At 39.2% G+C, this 27,690-nt stretch overlaps 1 protein-coding gene across 9 annotated transcripts in view; it reads right to left on the minus strand.

The window, feature by feature from the left end:
- PTK2 (protein tyrosine kinase 2) overlaps window positions 1–27,690 on the minus strand; it is a 190,225-nt gene that overhangs the window by 41,630 nt on the left and 120,905 nt on the right. For 4 of the 9 annotated variants that reach the window (XM_088179820.1, XM_088179829.1, XM_014891729.2 and 1 more), the window contains 7 exons: window positions 25,330–25,470; window positions 24,531–24,608; window positions 23,425–23,532; window positions 22,350–22,467; window positions 15,915–15,945; window positions 13,445–13,497; window positions 73–129 (listed from right to left, as the gene is read on the minus strand). In XM_088179820.1, the coding sequence (XP_088035946.1) occupies window positions 73–129; window positions 13,445–13,497; window positions 15,915–15,945; window positions 22,350–22,467; window positions 23,425–23,532; window positions 24,531–24,608; window positions 25,330–25,470 (586 nt within the window). Of the gene's footprint in view, window positions 1–72; window positions 130–3,809; window positions 3,828–4,984; window positions 5,069–13,444; window positions 13,498–15,914; window positions 15,946–22,349; window positions 22,468–23,424; window positions 23,533–24,530; window positions 24,609–25,329; window positions 25,471–27,690 lie in introns of all 9 variants that reach the window. The other 5 variants (XM_088179818.1, XM_088179794.1, XM_088179789.1 and 2 more) reach the window with 2 other exon arrangements.

Genomic DNA, 27,690 nt, shown 5'->3' on the forward strand with positions numbered 1-27,690 from the left:
AAATATTTTAGTCCCTCCTAAACCAAGGAAGCTTTTGGAGAGGAAAGTTCCCAAGTTAACCATGGCACTTACTTGAGGGCATTGTATAAGTGTCTTCTTCATCTATAATCTCTGCATAGTCATCAGTCTCTGCAAAGGGAGGAATTGAAGAGTTTCGGGAAAAGCAGATGAAAACAATTCTCCAGAACAACATCTCCAATGTATCAAGACTGAGATGTCCCAAAGCCCAAGTTCAGCATTGCCAGGTCACATTGAATACAGCATGACTACAGCTTGCTCATGCATAATTCATGGTATGATAATGACCTCAGTGCCAACTGCATTACATCACATAGATGAACCCAACAAAGAAGATACCTTTGTAGTCAAAAAAGTTCAAGTTTTGCAATTGGGACCCATCTAAACTGTTCATTTAAAATCTTTTTAACAGCAAATTCCATTTGTAAAGAGAAAAAAATATGAATGAGTTTAACTGCTTTACCTTCAATAAAGTGTGAATAACAGTTTGCTATTTTTTATGTCAAACAGGCAGAAGACACCAACGATGTTCCAGGGCAGCTTCCCCCTACTGTCAATGTGGCCAGGTGAGTTATTTACCACAGAATCTTCTAGAGCACAATGACCTTTTAAAGCCACACTCTTCCCCATTTTTCTTACAATTTTCCTTGTTCAGTGGAAATTCACCACTAGTTTTGCTGTCAAGACTCAAGATTTCACAGCCACATTTTGGAAACAACTTCCCAAAATTTTCAGGAAAATGACAGTGCACTTCTTCCTCCATTTAAAACTTGCAATTTTTACATCATCTGTTCTCAAAATGGTTTAAATGGTGTCAAGTCATAGCAGAAGGTCGTTCCCTTTCCCTAAAGAACTTCCAGTGTGTGTAAGCCATTTCCTGAAGGTCAGATCAATTTCTCTAAGGGTATTAAAGCCAGTCCACAACAGGGTGCTCATTTTTTACTTCAAGGCTGTCAAATTCTATTAACCAACTCTAAACACAAATAGAAGTTCTCAAAACTGAGTCATTTCCAAACCTATTGTGAAGTTTTTGTGATTGATTTCGGGTGAGCACACACTGGAAAGCCTCTGGAAGTCAGGATTTCCTCCCCCTCTTCCCCCATCTGCCCTGGAGCATATGGACACATCCCTACAGCTCCCTGGCATCATCTCAGAGCAATGGCCTGGACTGGGACAAAGTCACAGTGAGTGGGAAGAAGGATGGGATGGTCCCTCAGCTCAAGCCAGCCCTGAAACCAGAGCAAGGCTCATCAATATTGCACACACAGATAAGCAAGAGGCTCAGTTTTCAGGCAAACTGAATATTCAACCTTTAGGAAACTACAGGCTGCCTACAACCTTTGAAGTTCAACACACTTCAGGGAGTAAGTGTAATTTTATGATTCTAGTTTCTTACTACTTAAATAAAATTAAAGTTGTGTTGTTTTTTTTTTTTTTTCTTTCTTTTGAACTCCTGTTCATATGCCAGGTGTTGTAAAAGCAGAATTGGAAAATTCCACATAATTTTAAATTTTGCTAGGCAATTTCTATTTGGGACATAGCAAAACACAGTCACCTAATGAAAATGCAATAAATTATAAAGATAGGGCACAATTCTGAACAGGCAAAACACTCCAGAAGCACTTATCTCTTTCTTGGTATTTTTTTTTCCTTCCCTGCATTATAAACTAATGTTTTTGTAAAAATAAGCTTCAGTTTGATTTTAAAAATAAGCTTTAAAAAAAAAAAGCCCAACATGATGGAGATAATCACTCTGTTTCCTCCCAATATTGTGATAGGATTTTGCTGAAGATAACAGGAAGTTCTTAATCTAATTAGAAAATGGACTGGATGAAAAATATTGTAAACATACTTTAGAAAAATTTTAAAAATTTGGAAACCGAACTGGTGCCACTTAAAAGCCCTAAACACTTGTCACACTAGGTTATAGAATAGTGCTTTCAGAATGTGATCAATGGCAGGGCTTGTTCATCTCTCTATTTAAAATTAATGAGTTAATTCATACTAAAAGCATTCTCAGAACAGCACAGAGCACTTTACATGGTTTTGATTCATTGCCCAAAACCATCATGAAACCAGAAGTGTCTTCATAATCAATCCAAATAAATTAGATGTACGCAATTAGCTACACAAATATTTCCTTTTCCACACTTAGCACTCTGGAGAGGAATATAAAAAAAAAATATAATTCCTATGTATGTCTGGCATTGTTTCTGGGAATTAACAGGAAAATTCAGTCAAGGCATCAACACGGATGGGCTCCAAGTGGTCTGGAACAAAGAGAACTGCCTTCCCTCACAGAGGGGATTGAGCCCAGTATTAATCATAGACTGAGACTGCTACCAAATCTCCCAGACCTGTGTCTGCTAAGAGATATTCCAGCACCTATGTGCAGCCTGAAGCAAATCTGAGCTGGGCAGGGCTCTCCAGGCTGCTCCACACGAGAGGATGTGTTACAGCACTCTCAGGAGCTGAACACATTCAGCAATTTCAGATGTCCTTGGTAAGTCTAGAAAAACTCATATTTGATATCAGGGCTCATCATGCTGTCCCTCCTGCACTTTTTAAACCCAGCACCATCACCTGGAGATGGCAAAATGAACAAGTTGCTTTCAGGAAAAGGTAGTGGTGGTCACACACATGAATGGGCCAATTTGAGCTTTACTAAAGCTGAATGCATTTATGAAATTGTAGGGTGAAACATCCCAGGGTATTAAATCCGTAACAGCCAATCCATGATCTTAGCACATGTCTGAACTTCCCTTTTTCATTATTTTTCCCATTTATCAGAGCTTGTAATTCATAAAAGAAGCTAAGTTTCAATAAAAAGCTATGTAGGGGTAGTGTCTGAAATATAATTTTTATATTTACAACAGAAAAAATGTTCTTTTGATGTTTAAGAAAAGAAAGAAAATTATGTGGTATTATCTTTAGCTTTTATCTAAAGGAAAGGAGATGAAAAGTTAATACACCCCCTTCACATTTTACTGAAAGGAAGGTCACAAGATGTGATCTCTATTTCCTCTTATCACCCTCCTTTGCATATTGCTTTTATGCCCTTTTAGTGCCTCCTACTTAGAAGAATAAAGATACATATGCTATCAGTAGCAGCAGTTTGATTCTTTCCCAACATCAGATGGAGCCCTTTAGAAAAACAGCTAAAAATCTCTTTTAAAAAGCAAACCCCAACCTCTTTTCAGAGAAAAAGAGACTTAAAAGTCTGCAGAAGTTTAATATTTTGTAGTGACTTTTGAAGTTCCTAAAAGGAAACCCCAAACATTAAAATCTGTCTTTATTAGTTTGAATAGCTGAAACCTGGTTAATATTCATGTATTCAATCTGCATTAATCTATCTTGTACAGTTTCTTTTAATGCAAGGAGCACTCTGATGTCTTTAAAGCATTACTCAGTAGACTCATTTCTCAGGTGTTACATCCACTGATCTCACCCACTGACCAAATTAAGGATGATGTAACCATTTCAGTCAAACTGGACATTTGCAAATCTCTAAACCTTCTTTGCATCATGCCACAAGTCTCATTGCAAACACATGCACCACCACATCCCTGTGCATTTGAAATAGAATTTTTCCTTTTCCAATCCCAGTTTAGCAGAAAGCATTAGTTGCCCAGCCTGTAAAGCAGAGTATTTATCAGCTAATACCCAAAGCAGACCACTTTTTAACACTAAAAGCTGCATAAAATATATTACTGAAATGTGCATTAAGTGGTGTATGGAGATAAGAGTTGCATATTGCACATTAGTAACACACAGACTAGAAAACATATTACCGTCCCCACTAATTTCATCTGCAGATCCAGGTGGCATGCAAGGAGAGAGAAAAAAGAGGGGTAGAGAGAGGGGACAGAGAAGGGGGAGGGGAAAATATACTATTAAATTCATGAGTAATCCAAAAGTATTCAGACTGTAGTTATCTTATATACCTGACTCAAGAGAAACCAGAAAAGCAGCAGAATTTAAGACTTCTCACCTAAAACCCAAGGGACAGAGATACGCTCTAAGAAGCTTTTATGATGAAACAGAGTTAATGTTTTTCAAACACAAAGGTACACAAAAATTAAATTTGGAACTGGAACTAGTTATTTTAATGCATTGTTAAGAAAAGTCAATTTCTGGGTTTATTCAATACTTTAAAGCAGTTCTCCTACAGCAAGATAAGTTGACTCAACTTGACTCTGCACATACACTGAGGACTTTGGATAAGCAGAGTTGGTGTTGACTCTTACAGAAGAAATGCACTCCTGAGCTATCACCAAGACATGACTGAGAAATGGAACCATCTCAGTTTTAATGACACAGAGCATTGTGCACTTGTACAAGGCTGAAATTTAAACGAGTGGTAAAAAGAGCAACTCTACAGGGAAGACTTCAAACAAACACCAGATTCCACGTGTACTGCAGCAGCCCTACTGCACACCAAACCCCATAGCACAAGCTAAGGCAAATATTTTAGACAGTTTTTATAGATAACAAGAAATTCTTCTTACCCCTAATAAAGCCAAACTGGTCTAGATCAGTGCTGGACCAGTACGCAGCCAAAAGCATCGCTGTAGTCCGTGTTTAATTCAAAGTGATCTCAGCTGATGCTTATTGTTGCTATTCTGTTTCATCCATAGCATGCTGTGTCAGGGGTCCAAGAATGAAGTCAAAATATATTTACAAAAAACAAACGATGGCAGACAAGGGCTGCAGAACTGTATAAGTAAAATAATTTAGTGTGTTTGTCATTGTAGCATATGATGCTCGAAAACACATTCCCCATAAAAACGGGGACCAGCAAGCTGGTGACGCTGCAGGAAAATCCAATTCAACAGGAGGAAAACATAACGAAATTATTCTTGGAACTCTGTTTACCTGAGGCTAAAGTAGTTTACAAACAGTAACTGAGTTAGTATATTCAGCTTTTGGGTTAATAAGGCAGCCTAGACAAAGAGCAGAGCAGTACCCTTGGGCGGCGACTCATGGGCACAGAAGACGAAAGGCAGAAAGCGTCTAGCTTTCTTTACTTTATGCTGACAGTGACTGACTCCTTTACAAAGAGGCAAGAAAAGGAAAGAGAAAAGAAACAGAAACAAATTATTTGGAAATAAAAGAAAAGAGACTGAAGAGAACATCTACAACGAACGAACATAAAAGTAAAGGTTTACATTACAATTCTGTATACCCAAACAAAAATACAAATGTCTCTGAAAGTCTGAAGCATTTTTGGTACTTTCCTTCAAATTCCTTTCTACAGTAATTCGTATTTCAGTTTTTAGAAGCAGGATTAGAACCCATTAAAAAGTCAGATTATGCCAGCTATGTACAACATTCATTAATAATACAAAGAACATTGTCTATCAGAGAAGTGCAACCTGCTTTTCCAAGTTTGCCATCTAAGTTCTGTCAGACTTGTGTGACAGCTATACTGCAGTTTGAGTGGTAGTCACCAGACTTAAACATTTAAGTATGGACTCCATGAACCCTTAAAACAACACAAAAGAAGTATTTCCTATAGCAGGGTTACACAGAACAGGGGAAAACATGAGTTTCCCTACCTCCCGAAATACAGCATTGACAGATTTTATGATCTCAGATCTGCCACCAGTCTCATTCCCAGTGCAGACCTGCCTTGCCAATGGATATTCCAGCTCTGCAAGGATCTCCGAGTAAACAGCCCATGGCACCCTCACTGCCCCCTTTCCCAGTCACCTCACTGCATGTTTTAGCAAAATCCTTATCAGGAGTGCTTATCAGGACAAGGGAAATTCTGGAGTAGGAAAAAATACAAAGAAAACACAAGGTGAGAAAGAAGGACAGAAGGTGACACTTGGCACCTGAGGATACCTGTTCCTTTTATTTCTCTTGTTACCTGTTTGCTCCTCTCTGCTTTCCCCTTTTTCCTCTCTCCAAGGAAATGTGAGAAGTGGTTAAAAAAAACAATTAAATAAAAAAATCTGCATCTGGCTGTTGGTAGCTCTTCACAGCCAAAACTCAGGAGTGAGATCCAGCCACCTGCAGTTACACAGGCTGGGGATGCAGGTGTTAGAAGAGAAGCCCAGTCCCACAGCAGCAGCTACCAGGACAGTGAACCAGTCAGTGGTAGGAGTGCAGGAAGGGAGAAAAGAAGAATCACATTTTAATAAAAGTAACTTCTACAATCAACAAAAATTACCATCATAAAAACTGTTGTGTGACTGAGCAAACAGGAATCATTAATCTGTGTGGGAAAATGCACATATCAGAGAGAAAGAACATAATCAGATTCAATGCTATAAACTAAAAGAGGTGCAAGGAGAGGGCAAAATTATTGACTAAATCAGTGTATCAGTATTTCCATTCATCTTGGTTTAGGACAATCTAAAGGGGAACATTCTGAGTTCTCCCCCTTGATACTCCCAAGGGACTTCTCTTCCTAACATCATGAGAGACAATTTTCAGCACTGTCATTCTAGCAAAAACCTCAGGTAACACTCATAAAAAACTTCAGACGTTCTATGAAAAAAAAAGAAAAAATACTGCAGCTGGTTTAAGTGACTACTGAAACGGTGTTGACACGAGAATGAGGGAACCAAACACTACTGAAACTGAAGAACAGCTATAGAGTCACTGCAGGCAACACAAGCCATCTAAAAGGGAAGAGAGGCTTCAACCCCTGACCTGCCTGCTCAGGCTACAGAGTGAATTTAAGCCTGAAGTGCTGAAATGCTGCTCACCCTCACACTGACAGGTGGTGGCACAAGCTCCTGAAACCTGACCAAACCTATTTCAAATAAAGGGCACATTGTAAAGGTAAAGGTGTTTTTAGTTCCTCATGGGCATGCCCTGATGCACTGTGATGGTCCAACTCTTTCCTTGTATTCCAATTTCTTTTTTATTTGCTGTCTGAAGTTTGTCCAACTGTTCTGCCACACTAAATGGAAGATACTTTGTCTTAAACTTACCACATATGCAAGTCCAGCTAAAAAAGGAAGTTGATTCTCATTAGTTGATTTTAAGTTTTAAAAAACAGAAGTTCTAACACTTTCCCAGGAGTCTAGAGAATACCCTAATGAAATGAATACAACTTAGAAGGATTTCCAGCACTTCACAGCAGCTTCCAGCCACGGTATCACAGGTGCTTAACAATGTTGCTGAAAACTGCACAGAGCTTCTTTATTTATTTAGTTCCTCTACTCAGTATTCACTAAAATTATTGTGAAAAAAGATAGAAAAGGACAAAAATAAGGAAAAAAAATCACTTGCTGGGCAATAACTATGTTAGAAAGAAAGAGACCAGGCTTTTACTGCTCTTTTTTTACAGGGCAGTTACTACTGGAAGCCCTTGTATGAGGAGATAGCAAATACTGGAAGGCTGAACCTGATAATAGCCATTCTACTTTGGTTGTACATTCTTGAACTGGTCTGAGGAAACTCCCCCCCCAAAAAAAAACTTGTAGAAAGAATAATCTATTGATTTTTGAGCTTTTGAACTCAAATGAGCACTATGGGGTTGGCACACTAAATATGTTTCTACATAAACAACAAACCCCCAAACCTGCATGGAATATTTCTCCAGTCATACCACACTGTCACTATTTGCACAGCAGAAGTGTCTGCTCAAATCCAATGAGAAGTTCACAAAGGAGGAGCACAGGAGAGCAAAAACCCCTTAACCAGCACCACAGGCTGATGGAATCAATGCACGAACTTCCTGGACCCTGATATGGAAGAAATCTCTTTAGACTGTCACCACAATTCATTCTGGTCTTTTTATGCATGAAAAGAAGCCTTTTAGCCAGTCAGGCTAAAATAGGAGAAGATAACAGCACCAGTCTATTCAACTGTGATGGGAATCTGAAATACTGCAATTTATTAGCATTAAGGACATTTTCAACTATATTATCTTATTAATCAGTGAAATAGCTGGGTGAGTTAAGAAGCAACTCCCTCCTCCATGAACCTGGGGACTAATGACTTGCTCAAGGTTTGTAAAATTAATCTGCAGTAAACTTTAAGCTTGAATGTCTCCCAGTGCTGTGACCATATGGCAGAGCTACAGCTCTAACAAAGTCTTTATATTCCTCAAATTACTTAATAATTACTTGAGTTGAATCTATAACTATGTAATTTATGGCAAGACTCTTAGTCTTTCTTTTCAGAAGTGAGCTGTGGAGTAAAACACAGCTGAGCTGTGACACAGTCACAAGTGCTCAAGATAGAGTTTTTATTCTAAAAATTTACTTACAGTTCTCAGCTTTCTCTTTTTGGAGTGTCTTGACAAAATGGACATTAAAAAACTGCCAATTTTTCAACCTCAAGCAAAAGCCACCTTTTTCCCCACCAACTAACTCAAAATGAGCTAAGAAATACAAATCCTACACAAGAAACTCTTTCAGGCAGGGCAGACCTTCATGTGGAGCACAGGAATCACGACACAGAGACTGCACTGTGCTCTGCAAGCAGAAGTGATTCCACAAAATTGAATTTGTCTTTCCATCCTGCTCACAGCTTTGTTGGACATCAGCCTCAACCCAGGACAGACAGGTCCTTTCACATGTCAGCATCTCCTTCATCCAGAGCACTTTGAAGGTTATAATACTGACATCAGGTGAACAGATTTATTATTTTTGTCCTCTCCTGTTTGTTGTGTTTTCAAATTTGGCTTCTGCTCTATAGGAAACCTTCTGAAAGGCTCTTTTGCTCACTAATTACCATAGAGATTTTTTCCCCCTTCATGATAAAATCTCACTTAAATCAGGCTTACCTCCTTCAAAACAGGGTTGGTTTTTTCCCATTCAAACTGAAGTTTCAGCTGAATGGCATGACTGAACTGGCAGCTCCCTCAAACAGGATCTGCTCCTAAGCAGCACCTTAGAGAAGAACTCTCATTTCACTGCCATGACCAGGAGTTAATCACAGTGATTAGTCTAACAATGTTATGTCATGAATTTTTGATTTTAAAGCAGAACTTGCTGAGAAGCCCCCCTCTTTCAGGATACTAAAATCCTTCAGCTCCTATACAGATATTTGCTCCAAGAGATCAAATCCTCCACGGGGCATGTTACTGAACATCTAAACCGTGGGATAGAGAGGCAATGGCACAACCAGAATTATTAGAAACTCCTGCCATCATTTCGTGATGCACTTAGAGCTGCACCCCTTTGAGTTTAAAATGCTACTTGTGTTACTGATAGCAGCTGCACCAGCTGGGGAACAGGATAACAAACCATATTTCTTTTTAATATACTTATTTCCCTCTTAAATGTTTGTATCCTGGGGTTTGTTACTCAGGTGCCTTGAATACTTTGCTTTATCAGCTGAAACAGGGACTGTATTTTCAGAAACCTTTTAATTTCCTCCACCAAATAAGCTCATACTGAAGCAGCAAAACCAGCACCTGCTTTAAGCAAGAGCAACCCTGTGGGACATCCTAAAATCCCCTTCAGACACATCCCCTGTGCTGGCTACTGCAGGAGAGCTCAGCTCTCCCTTCCCACTCACAGCTCCCTCCCCACAAAAACATCATTTTACAAGAGTACCTGAATATCCAAATGCCAGGAGGGACAGCTCGGAATCCCAGGAGCCTTTAGGTTGAAAAAGACCCTTAAGATCATTGAGTCCAACCATTAACCCAGCACTGCCAAGAACTTGCCAAGGCTTGTTCAATACTCTGCCTGTTCATGCTCACTAAAACATATGGGTCTGCAATGTCATACTCTGAGGCACTGCATGGAAAGCAGCATTTGAGCTAGGATTAAAAAAATTAATGAATTCTCCAGGGCAAAGGAGGCACGGAGATTAGCCAAGGGATGCAAAAGCATATTTATTCTTCTTAGTCATATTTATACAAGGAAGGGGCAGAAGAAACCAAAGAACTGTGTCAGAAGGAATTTATGTTACAAGGGAGCAAGCAGCTACTGCTGGACTGATTTCATTTTATGAAAAACTTTCTGTAATATCTAATTGACCAGGTAAGTTATTATTTTTGGAAATATATGTATCTGGAAATATAAGATCACCTTACCAAGGCTAATGTTTGCTATTTAAAAACAAACTGCTGGCCAAAGTAAGTTCCTTTAGACTACAGCAGAGTTTTAATAAGGTGTCTCCAAGCCAAACAGTGGAAATATAGTCAATAAAATTAGAGTTAACTGGTGTGCTGCTTCTTACACATTTGATATACTATTTGCACAGAGCAAATAATTTAGCTTTACCATTTCCTGAGTGTACACTCTTGGCTAAGTACAATGAACTCTTTTTTAATGCAGATGGAGAAGGAGGTAAAAGCTGCTTTTACCTATCAGCTAAAACACTCATTGTTTCTGGTGAATCACAGCAACTTCAGCCAAAACATCAGACGACTACCAAAGAAATCTAAAATCCAACTAATTTAATTTAGCTTATTCATAGTTACTTACAATCTACACAATTGTGTTGAGGCATAAAATTACTATGCTTTTAAAAAGGAGAGGAATCTGGCAGGCATCTTAGTTGCACACAGTGTCCACTGCAAGGAACAGAGAATTTGAGGAATCAAGGCAGACAACACCAGAAGAAATGAAGCAGCAAGAGGTGTGTGGTGAAACCTGGTTCAGTGACACACACTCCTACATCCAGAAATCTGGATTCCTGAAACCAACTTCATCCCTCACTAGTTTGAAAAGGCCTTTTTCTAGAGGAGAAAAAAAAAATCAGAAGTATTTACAAACTTTCTATCTTTGTGTGCTTTGGAATATAGGAGCACTTGGAAAAGACCAAGTTTTCACTTCACTAGACCAGAAATATTCCTAAGTATGTTAATAAGTATTTCAAAAAAACAAGGTTTCTTTCATTAATAGGTTCCTTTTAAAACCTGCAAAGCTCCAGACAAATACCTGAACTTTCAAACCACCAGATCATGTTTCACATTGGGTTTGGATATTGCTGGTTTATCCCAATTTGGGAACTCACTGTGAAACTTCCCTTTCAAACTAAGCATACTAATAGTATTAATATATCTGATTTCTGATTTTTTTTGCTGAATCTCTGCTTTAGATTTTTGTTATTTATCTTTAGCATCGGGAGAGATCTAAACAAAGGGAAGCAGTGTCAGTGAAATCAAACAGCAGAGTTCATTTACAATTTAAACCATCAAAGGTGTAGAGCAGTTGCAGATGTCACTGAGCTGCAAAAGCTCATCTCATCTGAAACCTTTGGCTCTGAGCTACTGCAATGTCAGCAGAGAAAAGCTCCTGTTCTGCACCCCAGAGCAGCACCCCCACAGCCCTGGCTGCTGTCAGGCTCTGACCTGCACTGGGCTGAGCTGAGCATCGTGTTCAGCTGGTGCCTCCCCAGTTCCACACTGATGGATGCATTCCACCTGACTACACGAGTGACACATCTACAGCAACTATCACTTCATTTATAGCAAACTGATTCCTTTGGGGATTCAAGGGATTCTTACAGGAAAGCAGCTCCTGAGAATAACCCCTGTCATGTGGGTTCATTTCAGCAATCTGCCTCTGGTTTAAATTTAATATGATGACATATTCAGTGCATTTCAAATAACTCTGGGGGGAAAAACACAACAAAAAACGTATTTATGTGTTCTGTGTCATTATATTACAAGAACAAACCCTTGAGACTGAATATTAAATTGCATTTAAGCATTGGCTTAAACCACTCCAGCATTATGTCAGCATTTCCAGTGGTTTGTAACATGGTATAAAAACAAGCATCAAGCACAATAATTTTATTGTGGAAAGATATAAAACATTCCTACAATATAAGAGTAATACCTAATTGGTTTTGGTATTGGCAAGAATGAGGATGATATTTTCTGGTTTAATTTTACTGCACTGCTCACAGGAGCCAACTTTGCAGCTCAGTGTACCTGAACAACCAGCTCACCTCCAGCACTGCTACTTCTGTGCTGCTATAGCAAAGCTCTCATTTCCCCCTATCCACCTTCATGTGATGCCCTCAGTGCCAGAGCTGGGGGTATTACAACTAACTTCCTACATTTATTTCAAAATGCTACTCTAAAAAGGAAGTGTTTGTGCTCTGAAACACCAAAGAACTTCAGCAGAAGATACCTAAATTTGCAATGTCAGAGTGACAGCAAGGATCACAAAGTCAGCATTTATTATTGTTTTTATTATCTAAAGTATTATTGGCATTCTCAGAAAAACCGAAGCAGTGAGAATTTGAGGCTGCAGACAGCCTTTTTTGTCCTGAAGAGTAACCCTTTTGAGGGTGAGTGGAATAATTAAAAAGCACAGCACTAATCACTTCAGAAATTTCAACATTTTAACAGCTAAAATGAGCCACATAGGGAAGAATCAAAAGAGAACTTGCTGACCATGCTTCATGCTTATCTACCTGATCTACCATGCCAGCTTGCCAGGCACTGAAGGAAGAAGAGCTGCTATTTGACTCTGAGAGGCCACAGTAACTGGTGAAGCTCTGTAACCCCCCTGCAGCTTTAGCCTCATTTCAACCCAGATCTTCTCACCTGTTTTCTTGCAGTGTCTATTTGGGCTTCCTATGCCAAGCAGTGAATCTCAAACATCTTTTAGAAGTGGGTAAGGGTGGGGAAAGGAATCTGAGAAGTAGGAAATTAATCAAATGTCTGTTTATCTTTCCTCCCTATTGTATGGAATTTGGGGTTTTGAGTATTTGCCACTAAGCACTCACACAAATGTTAAAGTGGGGCTGAACCTCCCTCTAAGTCAGGAGTGGGAAATCCACTGAGTCACAGCATTGGCTCCTCAAGTCTGTGATCAAATACCAAAAACCTAATGGAACAGATCATAATTTAAATACACTTTTGCATTAAAATCCCCCTTAATAAATATTATGAATACTGATTTAGAAATACATTTTGTACTAAGACACTACTATGAACCAATCCTTCAAAATTATTTAAGATTCTGTAACAGGAACATATTCTCTCACAAAAACTTTAAAAACTCCATGTTAACTTAGAGAATTCTTAGAAGTCTATAAGGAACAGAAATAACACATATTACCTCACATACCCATCCTTCAATTAACTTGTCATTTTCAATAGCGAAAATTAAATGCTTTTATCTAAACAGCTACAGAAAAACAGCTATTAAGTTTCTCCTTTCCATAAAGCAACGATTAATATTTAATTGCCTATTTTCCCTTTTTAAAGCTGCTCCCTCACAATTAACACATACATAGGTAATTTCAGTTCTCACCAACGACATTCTACTTCATCACAAAGTTAAGTGGAAATACTGACAAGCAGCCTGGCTTTGAAGGAACTGCACAGATGTGGCTGTTGTGTAAAAGTTTCTCTCTAGGAACTGCTCTACGAAGGCAGCACAGCTCCAGCCTGGGGCAGTCAGCAGCTCTGGAGCAGCAGTGAATGGAAAAGCTGCCTGCACATCTGCCAGCTCCTGAAATAAACTCAGCTCCTGGTTTGCATGAGCCTTACCTGACACAGAGACTGTGTGAGACCTCACTCCTTGCTTCTCATTGTTGGCCAGCCTGGAAAACAGAAGTTGGAAGCGCTGAATGCTGTACATTCTTCACAAACACCGGGAATTCATCCCAACAGGCACCTACTGTAATTAGCAGGGCTGAGCCACCTCCCCAGCCACAGGATGAGCAGGGGGAGAAGCCAGAGAGGAATCTACCACTTCATCCCATCCAGGGGAGCCAGATGGGTTTTAACTGGCACAACGATTCACAGACCTGGTGAATTTGAAGGAAAACACAAAACCTAAACTGTGCACACTTTTAAGATGTGTGTAACCTGGCTGTGCTCATACTTTCTGTGTGATCTGTGGGAAATGGAGTATGAATTGATTTCCTGTCTGCAAAAAGACTTATCCTGTACTATTCTGAATTAATTTACATGTTAAACATAGAAAACCAGTCACATTTAAATGCAGTTATTTGTAAGCGTTCACTGTGTTATGTATATAGTATATATTCATCATATATAAATGTATTGCCCATTATATATAAATATTCATTATGTTATGCATGTATTATGTACATGTTTTGTTACACAAACATTTATAAGGATCAGAAATTTTAACAAATTCTCAGCTTTTTACCACTTACATATATAACCACAATTCCAATGGTCAAGAGAGCACTGCACTTCATGCCTTCAGAAATTAGGAATTTCAGCTGGTAAAGGCAAATCTTCCCAGATGCAAGATGCTGTTGGCTGGCAATTTTGTGTATTTGATAAAAGCCCTGCTGCCAGACTTGGAACACATGTGGTGCCCTTGTTAAACAGACTCAAGTGTAAAAATTTAGTTTTGGTAAAATGCCCCAAAAATGAGAAGTTTTTCCTTCAAATCCTATTTTACTACAGAAATCCTTACAAATAAAAAAGGGTTAAGCTCCATGTAACTAGAATGTTATTCAATGTTTCTCATTTGTGTCTATTTAAGTAAAAAGAAATTTTAGAAATGTTCCTGTTTCGTGAGTGCACACTAACATTACTGATTTTACAGCTTCCAGCCTCAACTTTTCTTCCCTGAATTTTAACTTCTCTCTTTCTACAGTGTGAAAAAGCTGCCTGGTAGTGAGGGCTGCAGCAGAACCTGTGTGTAATCACTAATTCAGGGACAAATTGTATTCAATGCTCCATCCAGTAGTTAAATAAGTAATAAAAATAGTTCTGTACTCCTTCCAGAAATGAAGGAAGAAACAGAATGAGGTGACTGGGTCAAAGCAGGCACAGCTCGTGTCCCAAAATAAAAAGGAGGAGGTAAAACACCATCAACCACTAAATGTCACTGGGTCTTTCAGCAGCCACCTCGAGCTACTGGGCAGGGGTGGCACTGCCTGATACAGCTCAAGGAGGACACTGCTGATGTGTGACTGAACTGGGTCTGGATGTGGCCACTGAGAACAGTCAGAGGACAAACAAAGGGAAAAAAAGACTCCACAAGTGCCTTGCTTTGAAGACTGAAGTATAGGAGGCCACAACAAGGAACTGCCCATGGAAAGATGAGAGAACCATGACAACCTCCAGAGAGGATGGAGACTCAGGTACTGACACCAGGGGAGCAGAGAATCATCAGGAAGAATTAAAGGCTTGCCTTTAACTCCAACAACATAAGGAATAGTCCAAGTCAGAGCTGAATCCAAAATTTATTATTTACCTTAAAGTTTGGGAAGAAGAAAAATGCAGAGAGGTATCTTAGCACACTTTGTAAGAACTATTAGATGCAGGTAACTTGTCTCAGGGCACCTTTAATAAAGTATCACCATAAAACCAACCAGGGGAATAAATGAATCTCTGTTTGCCTGACATAGCATCAGTTCTTTCCTGGCATCCACAATTATTACTAAAAATTATATTTTTTCTATATTTAAAACAATAAAGAGGTATTTACTATGCAACATTAATATTTAAATTAGTAACTGCTATTCTTTATTACACACTCTAGATCTCAACTTCAACTGGCCCCATTAAGGAAGTTTTATTAAGAAAAGGTGATGTGACAGATTTATGATAGCAGCAAAAAGTGTGTTTTCTGTATTTCACATAAGCCAAAAAGGGGACAATTAGGAAAAAGGAGACCACAGACTGACTCACAGATTGAAACCACAATTCATAAACTGTTTAGCACCACTCCTGTAATTAAATTTACTCATGGATTCAAAAGAAATAGCCTGAATCCCAATCAAGTCTTTTCCAAAACATTCTGCTTTTGTTATTGTCAAATATGATGGATGCATTATGCACTTTTGTCCTCAGATTTTCTTTCTGGTATCTTTGTAGTTTAATACTACTGTGAGCTTTTTATACCCTACCTGCTATTTGTTCCAGAATCCAAAAGCAACAATAAAAATTAGGCACGTGCAAGAAATTCCAAAAGCATCACTATTTTTCAAAACTTTTTTTTTTAATATATAAGAAAAGAAAGCACAAAACTTACTTTGGTATTGATGGTAAAGCTCTTTCACCTTCTGTGTAAACAAGAAGAAAACAGGATTAAACCTTTTGTGAGTTTTCAAATAACCTCTCTCAAAGTGAAATATATATATATGCCTGAAACAGTAATCATCACAATCTCTCAGGGAAACTGAGGTGACTCAAAAGAATGTTCTATCCATATATAAAGAGCAGCATATCAACAACTCCTTCTACCCACTCACACAGACCTTTAGGCAAACTCTCATCTGAGGAAACAACGTACACAGAATATAAAAGCTCTTTTTTATTCTTAACAAATAACTCCAATAAATCACTTGCAGAAGGTGTGACACTATCTCATCTCTCTGGTAAGAAATGCTTTTCTTTTATCTCCAAGATGTCCTAAGTGCTAACATATAAATAAAACAATTGAATCCAACTTGGGTTTCCAAGTAAGACAACTGAAATAAATCATTAAAGCACACATTACCATATTGATTTCACACTGGCTTGAGACTATACAATAATAATGTTTTGTGCTAAAGAGTAAGTCTGCTTTTTGTACACTATATTCAAATCCTTGCCAGTCTTTCTTTGAAAATGGTAATGTGTACAAGAGCTTGGGTGTACATATTCAAGGGGTTTTTTTCCTACTGGATTTGATGAAACCCTTCATATTCCTGTGGGGAAGTTATTAATCCTTTAGCAAAACACCTTTTCAGTAGATTTGAGTATGCAGGGAAGGAGAGAAGATGGGTAATAAATGTGTTTCACTCTCTAAAACAAAGTAGCTCTGAGAAAGTGACCTGAGAGAATGGCCACACTCGCAGAAAATGGTGGCATACACTGTTGAACAAAATCATGTAAATTCTCACTGGTTTTTCTCTCATGCTAAAACTCCCAGGGATTATAGGTATAAACAACAGTCTCACCTCCATGTATTAAGGGACGGAGCCGAAAAATGCCCAGTATCCAAAAGCCACACTCAACATGGCAAAATACACTATTTTGGCTCATTTTTTCTACTGTCTACAGGTAGAAAAGCATGATTTGGCTCAGCAACATCAGTCTGTTCTGATCTGTCTGATGGGGGGTGTTGAAAAGGAAGTTGCAGAAAAGAAGAGAAACCAGAAACTGCAATTTCAAAGCCCTGGAGTAGCTCAGCAAGGTGACAAAAACAAGCACCTGGAACTGGGGGCAGAGCAAGGACAGTAAGATTATATAAGCAGGGGACAGATAAAGGCACTGTGATATGTTAGGGTAAATTATAACTTTTGGGAAGGAACCAAAAGGCAAGGATCCTCAGAGATAGTGTGGAGCAATAAATATGAGACCAATGGGGTGGAAGTGCAGCCTGGCAGTAGAAGACTGTGGGACAGGTACCCAAGAGAATGCAATGGGCACGAGGGGCTCAACTTGGATGAAACTGGGCAAAAGACACCAAGCTTGAAGGAACAGGCACAAGAGTCCTGCCCACTGCCATGCAAGCCTCCCAGGGCTGTAAAGAACACTCAAAAGAACCTTAATTTTACATGACACCTACAGCTGTCAGCATTAGTTGTGAAATCATCCTGGGTTCTTGGTTTACAACAATTTATGCTGCTACTGCTGCTTGCTCCAAGGCTGCTCTTACACTTGGCAATGGATTTAAGGATTAGATGGTGCTGATTAATCACACATGTTACTGGTGGAACACAGAGTCTTTCTCTATGTTAAAAGAACTTCACTAAATTGCACAGTTAACCTTATCATTCTGTATTTTTAAATCAAGGTAATGGATGCACAATTAATAAGCAGCTATTCAAAATAATTTTCCTTACTCTTTAATATGTAGCTCCATTGCATGTTAACTGCATACTATTCAAATTGCATTCTCAAGATGGAATTTTAATTTCCCTTAGGGCTCTTTTTTTGTAGAGTATCATATTTGGGGACTTCAGAAAGATCGGTGAATGATTTAATTAGACTTGATAGGAATGATTTCATAACACTTGCAGGGCCACAATGTTTCATATGTTCAAGGTACTGAGCTCAGATCAGATATGACTGTTTTTCCCTCCTCCAACCTCCTAAGAAAGTGAGAAATACCACAGGTGGCAACTGTTAGTGTGTGCTGAAGTCAAATACTACATATCAAAGAGGATCTAAAGAAGATAGAGAGAATCTGACTTCCACTGTGGTATTAAATTTCCTTAAAGAAGAGAATCTCATTCTGTTCCCACAAGCCTCCATTCCATTTTTTGAACAGCTTCCTATCAATGCAAAGCAAGGGTCATAATAAAACATAATAAATCACAACAAAACAAAATCTTGATTCCATTATAATAGCAAATCCTTTCTTGGTCCTTTGTGAGATAGGGAGAATGTGAATAGAAGTGGTCTTACACAGTAAGCTGAGCAGCAGAATGATGCAGTCATTCCAGTATGATGTAGCCATGAGTTCGAAGAAGAAGAAAAGAAGTGAAAGAAAGGTGAAGGAATTGAAGGGAAAGTGAAGAGAAGGTGAGAAGAATTGAAGTAGTCTGGAAAACTGTGAGGAAAAGATGGGGATAAACAGAAACAAGCAGAGACTGGCTCAAGTTAAATGAGTATTTGCTTCCAGATCCACTGGGAAATCCAGCAGCACACGTGGGTCCACCATACCCAGAACTGTTTCATCTGATCATCCCCATTTTCACTGTGCCCTGCTGAATTCCACAGGACATAACTGGCTTTGTGCTCATTTGCATCAGAGCAAGAGATCTGGACCCTCATCCTGGGGCTCATGGGGCTGAAAATGTGGACAAGGCAGGCTCAGCCCTGGGAGGAAGGAAGGAGCACCCAGAACTGCCTGGAAGCCTCAGCCTGGTGCCTGCAGTGACAACATACCCCACTTGTGTGCTGGAGACATGTGTCAAGTGCAGGGCTGTAAATGGACAGGGGAAGCTGAAAAACCAAGTAGATGTTTAAAAAAAACCCACGGAAAGTACCCAGGCATCAAAAAACTCTCATACACCATTAAGTAGTACCAGAGGTGCACAGGAGTTGCAGTAGTAGGGGGTTGGAACCAGATGATTTTTTAAAGGCATCAGCAAACCTGAACTATTCTGTGATTCTACTGTGACTCTATGCCTCCTCTATCACTGGATATAATTAAAGAAAAAAATAATCTGCATGGAAGTCCTGATCTTGCAGACGCCTACATGCTCTCTAGATACAAACTGCTCACTTCAGGCACTGGTGCCCAAGTTGATGCTCATCCTTTTACAGTTTATATCCCAAATAAAATACCAAATATTCATTAGTACCCCTGCAGGTCTGAAGTCAACATTTCTTACTAACAGTATCCCAGTTAAGGCATATGTTGTTTTTCACAAGTTGAAACCCACAACATTTTTTTCCCAATTCTACATTTTTTTAAAGAAATTTTTTAAAGAAATGCATGGCTGTACTGGGGTTTCCACTGGATACTCCAGGTGTTTCCACCCTGAGCAGAGCTCCATATTGGACACAGCAGAACCCAGGCACTCCAGTGGTCCCAGCCAGGCTGGGGGTGCCAGGGGGAATGTAAATTGTCCTTACCTGACTGAAATCATTGTGAAAGCAAAATCAGTGAGGGGCCAAAAGAAAGAGGCAACAGCATGCTAGGAATGGGAGCACATGCTACCATTCAATTAAAATGAAAATGATGCCTAGGGTAAATCTGAGTGAAAATAAAAAGCACTTAAGTGGAGAACTTCACAAACTATTTAGATCTGATATTTTTCAACACTTCCCTGGGCAGCTTGCTCCAATGCCTAACTACCCTTCTGGGGAGGAAATTTTCCCAACATCCAATTTAAATCTCCTCTGGAGCAACTTGGGGTTGTTTGCTCATGTCCTATTACTTGTTACCTGGGAGAAGAGACCAACCCTCATCTGGCTACAACCTTCTTTCAAGTGTTTGTAGAGAGTGATAAACATCCCATAACCTAAAAGCTGATAATCAGTTCAACTTTTTATGAATTTTTTCATTTGTGCTCTTGGCCTGTAAAAGGTAAGTGCGATAATGGAAACACAAACATTAAGTGTAACATTTCTACATTAGTCTAAAGGGACTTGTCCATCAAAATATTTATGAAAAATAAAACAAACCGAATGGAAAAATGCCAAATACTGTCCATATCTTAAAACATTATCAAGGTCTCTCCCCAGATTAAGAGTAACTGGATCGTGAATGGATTGCACAACAGACATCACAAAACCAGGCTCTTTTAGTAGCCAAGAAGGACAATTTATGAAGAGACTTGCAAGAAACATAAATTCACAACAAAGGATGGGAAAGCTCAAAAGGGGGATAAAACACATCTGTGGGATTAAGAGTTGCTCCATGATTTGTTTCTGATGTGTCTTACACAATCAAAGCTAATTATGGGAGGGATCTAGGAATGCAGATCAAGATGGGGACAGCTCTCCCATGAAATGTTTAATGAATATGTTGGGTATTGCTATGAACTTCAGAAAAAGAAACCTCAGACAAAAGAAACCCAGAATTTATTTTAACTAGAGGGGCTCTCTTCATGTATGCATAAAGGGAAGTGTTCCCCAAGTGCTACCTGATGCTCCTGTTCAATCACTGCTCATTTGCTTCATGTTAAAATTCTGTGTTGTAAGAATAGCACACTAATAAACACCCTGTATTAAATGCATTGATTGATCTATCCTGCATTCACATCTACCAGAAACCTCCATGCAGGGCACAGGAAAACCAGAGATATTGCCCCTCAGAGAGCTCAGTGAGCCTACAAGATGTAACAGCTGCTAGTAAGAAAATCAGGTCAGAGCAAGACAGGAATCAGAAAGAAAAATTGCAACTAGGACAGGTCAATTTTGATGGGCACCACCACCAGTGTGGAAGTGGCAAGAACTGGACAAAGTCCACAAGTGCCCCTAAAGGAAACACAGAGACAGAGTCAGAGCTATCCATTAACTCAGGGAAGAGGTCATGTGTAGACATGAAAAAGTTTTAAAAGATCAACTATGGCTACAATAGCTCAGGCTGGAAAACAGCCAATCCACTGGCATTAAAAGGAAAGTTTTGGGATTGAATAATAAGGATTGTAGCAAACCCCAAACCATGATTTCTCAGTAAAGAAGAGGCACAAAAGACCTTCACTCACAGGCACACACTAGGCTAGTGACATGGAAATCTTGGATTGTGATGCCTGTTTTATTTTTAGAACAATAAACTATTATTATCTCTGATGCTAGCTTATCCTTTTAGTGTCTGATTTTGGGGCCAATGGTTCATTATCACCAAGCTGTGCACCAGGTTGGCTTGGAGAGCTGAGTTTGTGTTGAGGGAAGATTTTTGTTTATGAGGAGATAAGGCTGCACAACTCACACAGGTTCTAACAAAGCTGCTTGTTTTGGAGCTCAAGGTCACTCACACACACTAAGGGTAAGAAAAAACAAAAAACATGCAAATCTAAGAATAATTTGAACAATTACCACGTGCTGTCAAAACATCTAACACCCTAAGATCACATTTCTTTATTACTGAATGACCAAGTTTAAGTTTGGGGATTTTCTGAGCTATGCACAGGTAGGATGTTATAGATGGACCTGGAAAAGACCTGAATTATGTTAAGAACATCACCCCAGGGAAAACCTGGGGCAGAAAAAAGCAAGAATATGGTTAAAGAAGACTCAATTTCACATTGGAGAGATGCTGGGATAGTTTGTGTACTTTCCTGTATTACAAACACGGATGAAGGAAATAGTTTATTGTTTTGGAAAGTAGGAAAGTTGAATTAATTTCCATGGGTAAAGATGAGAACAACATGAAAGAAGAAAATTTCATTCTTAAGCAGCTTTGCTTGCATATTTTTCAATAATTAAGGCTGCCTGAAACTGGAAAAAATTCTAATGAAATTTAATTAAATTCTCTCTAAAATGAGGTGTACCTGCAACCACATTTCACAGCTTGCAGCTTGTGAGATGCTAGAAAAACAACTGATAAGCACTATAAAATGTATCCCTGCTTTAGTTTTACTTCACGAGAGAAACTCATGAGACCTCTCAAGGTTTTTATTTTTAAATGGAGATATTTGAGTATCTAGGAGAAAGGCAGAAACTAAAAAATTATCACCAGCCAGAACCTTATCCAAATGCATCCTAACTAATGTCACTGAATTTCCACATGTATATTGGGAATCATGTTAGAAGGTAACACACCCTTGTTAGGAGTGCCTTTAATAATTACAATTCACTTCTGCTGGTTAGGTTTGGAATTAGTGTAAAGCAGTGATTACTGACATCAGTCTTCATTATCAGCCACTAAGCAATTTTTGATGCAGTGATAATTTACTATCACTGTTTCTCGTGACTGCTCCCTCAAGGAACAGAGCCTGCAAGTGAGGGTTTTTCTGCTACCTTGTGTCTTGTACTCAAATGCAAAATAACCTCTGGGCAGCTCTGAGGATGGAGGTGTCCTTACCTTTCTGAGGCCTGATGATGAAGGACTGCGTGGCGCCGTTCACCAGCCGGCAGTAGCCATCGATCAGGTCAGCCATGTTCTCTGCAATGGTTAAGGATGGTGCTGTCACTGTCAGAGGCTACAGAAGGGAAAAAAACAAGGCACCAACAAAGAGGAATTATTGTAGTTGTAAACACTGAGAGGAACAGCTGTGTCATTGCATCAGAACTTTACACACGCCTGCAAAGCGTAAACAGAAGAATGTGGGTGAGCAGGGAACCACCAGAGAGATTCTGGCTTTAACTTCTGTGCAGCAAATTTCAAACAGGAGGCTCAGAAAGCACAGGTGGTAAAAGCCTCCACCTAATGTAGTGTTAATTTGGGCTTATGAAGTGTAAAGCACTGTTGAATGCAACTGCTATGACTTTCAGGGTTATAATTAAGACAGTTCTGAAGAAGTTGCTTATTCCTTAAGGCTCTCACAGGTGCTATCTTTTTTCCCACCCTCTGCAGCAATTTATTCTTTGCCTAAAAACAGCCCTTCCCAATTTCAAAAAAAGATTTTTAAAAAGTAGAATATATATAGTGGAAAAAGAGATGACAGACATACAGACAAGCTATTAATTCCAATACCACCAACATTCATCATCCTCTGCACAGATCTGCCACCCTCCCTCAATCCTGCTCTACCACTGATTTCGGGTGCACTGGACCAAGGAAGAGATCTGATTTCACTTCCAGCACTGCTTCCATGTAATACAAGGGAACAAATTTTCCTTCTTTCAAATTTCCCCTTTACAAAAAAGTGGAATTTCTCTGTTTTCTCTCCAGGAGGTAGTATATATGCACAGGCTCCTAATAAATTGCATTTAAGAGCTACTGCTTTCATATGAAGCTTCTTCTATGAATATCAAAGTCTACAAGCACCAGATGCAAAATGTAAAACATCTAATGAACTTCAAATCTATTTTAAAACCAAACCCAGAACAAAAGTCCAGCACAGAGAATATCCACATTAAGAGTATGCTACACCCCACCCCTTGCAAGGAAAAACAAATTAGCAAGTTTCTCACCACATACAGTATCAATAACATACCTCAGGTGCACCTGCTATCTTGAGCTGCAGCATCCCTTTCCTGTCCTTGTCTTCACTGTTTGAATACTGAATGGTTTGCACTTGATTGAAGTCTGCTAGATGGGTGGGCTGCAAAAAGACAACACAAATAAAAAAGGAAAAAAAATCAAAATCACAGCAATACAACCTGCCTTTATCACTGGTGGTGCAAAAGCACAGGGAGATTTTGATCCCCAACTACACATGCAGAAATCTGTTCTCTGTTTTTTTCTGGAGTTTCATCACCAATCACTCATCACACACAAATATCCAGTGTCTGGAAAAGGAACCCAGCTCCACTGTGCCCACAGAGGTCACTGTTGAGCAGTGCCAGGCACACACTGAAGTGGGAACAACCTCTTGGATGTCAACAGAGAAAACTCAACAGGTAAAAACCACAGGGAACCCACACTGACACACTCTCAGCATCCTTCCAGACTGATACAAGAGCTATGTTCTTAGCTGTGTATTCCTGATTTCCCCATCTTCTTACTGCTTCTGAATTAATTTCAACAGAAAGCTTGACATAGGCTCAACTTAAGTTGTGACTGTAAAGTTCCCAAACATTTTACTTGAAGGATCTGTCTGGACAGAGTTCCCTTGCACCATGGGGATGCACAGGAAATACTGAAATACAACTGAAATCAAGTAAGGAAAAGGCTGTGAAGGGCATGAAGAAAGTAAATAAGCAGTGCCTGCACAAATGTGCTCACCAACTGGTTAAACAAGCTCTGCATTCACACATTCCTAAGAAAGAGAACAACTCAGAATAATTCACGTTTCATTGGTAAAAAGTCTCCATCAATGCTTCAAATTCTGCAAGTGAGCACTTCACTGGGTAGAAAAGCCAACAAATTCAGTGCTAAAGCTGGCACTGTTCTGTACCTAACACCAGTGCCTTTCCTCTGATCCCAAATCACAAATTAATATCTGACTAAGAGCTGTACATGCTGAGAGCTCTCAGCTCTGTGTGTTTAACCCAGAGATCAGACTGGTCACTCCCCTCCCTGTGACATCCAGCTCATAACAGGTCAGGGTTGCTAACACAGTGACTGAGGAAAAAACCCACAAAACAGCAGCAGACTTACATTTGCACCCTTGTCTGTCAGGTAACTGATTCCTTCTTCTGGGCCAATTGCCAGCTCCACTGAAATAATCCAGCTTGACTTGGGGGTCAAAGGAGAAAGGGCAGAATTTCAGTAGTAAGAAAGGCCTTGCTATGGAACACTATCATCCAATGTTCTAATTACAGGTTTTAGTAATTAATATCTAGAAGCTTTTCAACTCTTCAAACAAAATTATATAAAAAATCAAGTAATTCTGTAAGTGGCAAAACCCCTCATGACTGGTTTCCTGGGGATCTCTGCTACTCAAACTGCATTTCCATGTGTTTTATCTTAGGTCTACATGAGAACTATGGATTTCCTGTATTTCCTCTCCTCATGAACACTGCTATTAAAGCTCTAATTTCTGCTGGAGTCTCAATTTTCACAAACCTTCCAGACTTGGGGTCCTTCCTTAAAATTTGCTTGAAATAGGTAGAGATTAACAGGTATTAGATGAAAATTTACTAACAGAAGTTGAGAAGTTTAATTTCCTTGTGGAAACAGCTGAAAAAGTGCTTGACTTTCACAAACAAAGCATCTATGAAAGTATTTTATTTTACATACAATTCTTACCCAACTAATGAATGATGATTTTTTTTTTTAAACAGTCAATGGAGAAAATTCTAAATAAAATCAATAAATACAACTTGTTGCTAATGAAATCCATTAGACTCTACATGAAAACAGGACATAAACAAAAAGTTATTGCAGAACCAAGCAAAAGCAACTGGACTTAAAACTGCAGAATGTTTTCTGGTGACTGTCACATTCCTCTACTTACACCAAGAGCACACTTGAAGCATTCCTTGTCAAATCTGTACACTGGAGAGAGGATCTCAAAGAACTTCAAAATACTTTCTTCTCTATTGAGGTTGGCAAATTGTCGAAATGTTTGCTGGATTAATTTCCGTAGTGTTTTGGCCTGTGTATTAAAACATTTGGAGAACGTTTATTTTAAATCTAATAGCTGAGGGACATTTTAAGAGTTTTGGTCACTTAGTAGCACTAGCAGTGTTTTTATCAATGAAATGCAGACAATTCTCAAGGAACAAAAAAAGCTTCAAAATGTAAGCAGCAGTTCTGCCTTTTAACTTCTGCTTAGGATCAACATTACTCCTGCTATATTAGAGAGGATATCTAACTAATAACATTTTGAAAAAGTTCTAATAAAAGACTACACGTTAACTCTTCCAGGAATATTTGTTCTAAGTTCCTCATTTCTTTCAACTTCTGAACTGTGTCCCAATTAAAAAAAAATTATACCTTCATGCAAGCTTTAAAACCTAAATTACCATTCTCTCTCTTTCCTGGCAGTAACAAGGCAGCTGTAGCTGTATCTTAAACCTCTGCACACAGTAACTTAGACTATCCATAATAAAGTGGATTCTTTCAGTCTGATAATAAGCAAAAAAAATTCAATATAAAAAGATATTTAAATAGTAGACTGAATGTAAAATATAAACCAAACATTTAAATCAAACTATATTAACTATGTTGTCTAGCACTTTATTAACTGTTTTCAGGGTATAAATAACCACTTAGAGCAGCACAAAGGATAGCTAAACTAATATAAAAAAATGAATTATCTGCCTGTACATAATGTATAATCCATGAAAGGCAGCCACTCGTATGAAAATAAAAACAGGGCCTGAGAAGCAGTATCTCTAAGATGTCCCCAATCTGAACAAGCCATCAAGAACTGTGAATAAAAACATCTGTCTGAAGTGACTGAATGGCCTTCAAAAACCCATTTCTAATACATCTTCCAACGAACAATAACGACAGAAAGCAAAAGCATGCTTATCTCTGCAATATGTCAAGGTTAAGACAGGAATTACCACTGTTCCTTCCATGCAAACATATCTGAATGTCCCATTTGAACAGCAGTAAAACTCTTTATTCTCCCACACTGCCTGTTAACAGCCCCAGGCACTACACAAATATCAACTTCCTTTTGCTGTTAGCACTTCCAGCCAGATTAGACACTCATTTTTAGAAAGCCTTCACAGAATGTTCAGAAGTCAAAATAGCCAGAAATGTTTATGTGAAGAGTTTAGGAGGAGTTACTCCAGTAGCTGTAATCAAAGAGTGTTGCACATTCACAAAATGATCAGTTTTGCAATGATGCATATACAGGCTGGGAAAAAAGCCCTCTCAGCACACACTGTATTGCCAAATTAACAAAGAAATCCATGACATTGGTGTAATTTCAAATTATTTTGTCAATTTACCAGAACCAACTATCAGGTGGATCATTAAGGAGGCTGCAGAGCTGGACAGGGTAAGAGAGCCTTTGTGAAATTTCCTATGTGCATCCAGAGCTGTCTCAGGCTTTGTTAAGACTCAGACACTCTACACTGGAACTCCCTGTTATCTTTATTTTTACAGAGAAAACCAACTTCAAGGCAAGTGCAAACCTCAGCCTTAGCTTATCACTGGCAAATATCATGAGCAAGACACAACAAAATAAAAAAACATTTGCCAGCTCAAGGTGTCCCAAGTATTTCACCACTCAGTTGATGAAAGATATTTTATTCTGCCCATGGTTGGTTTTCCTGACCAATTCCAGCATCACATTTGCTGCCAGGAACACTGGCATATGTTATCTGGTTCTTTTCAGTCCACCAAGAAGAACTGGTTACTTTAAATTTTAAGATCATGAGCAAGGTGTAAAGGCAGGAAGTCCATTAGAGTCACAGAATGGTTTGGGTTGGAAGGAACTTTAAAACCCATCTTGTTCCAGCCTCCAGCCATGGGCAGGGACACCTTCCCCTATCCCAGGCTGCTCCAAGCCCCATCCAACCTGGCCTTGGACACTTCCAGGGATGGGGCATCCACAGCTTCTCTGGGCAACCTGTGCCAAGGCCTCAGCACCCCCACAGAATAATTTCTTCCCAATATCCCATCCAGCCCCACCCTCTGTCAGTGTGAAGCCATTCTCTGTGTTCTCACTCCATTGTCCAAAGCCTTCCCAGCTCTCTTTCAGCCCCTTTAGGCACTGGAAGGAGCTCCCAGCTCTTCCCAGCCTTCTCTTCTCCAGGCTGAACAGCCCCCAAAACCACACTTCTTCCACAAGAGAAGCACCTATCAGAAATATCTGCAAAGAGCAACTTCAAGCAAAATGCACTGGCAACCTGCACTT

Source organism: Sturnus vulgaris, chromosome 1, assembly GCF_052056855.1.
Source record: "Sturnus vulgaris isolate bStuVul1 chromosome 1, bStuVul1.hap1, whole genome shotgun sequence".
NCBI classification, from domain to species: Eukaryota; Metazoa; Chordata; class Aves; order Passeriformes; family Sturnidae; genus Sturnus; species Sturnus vulgaris.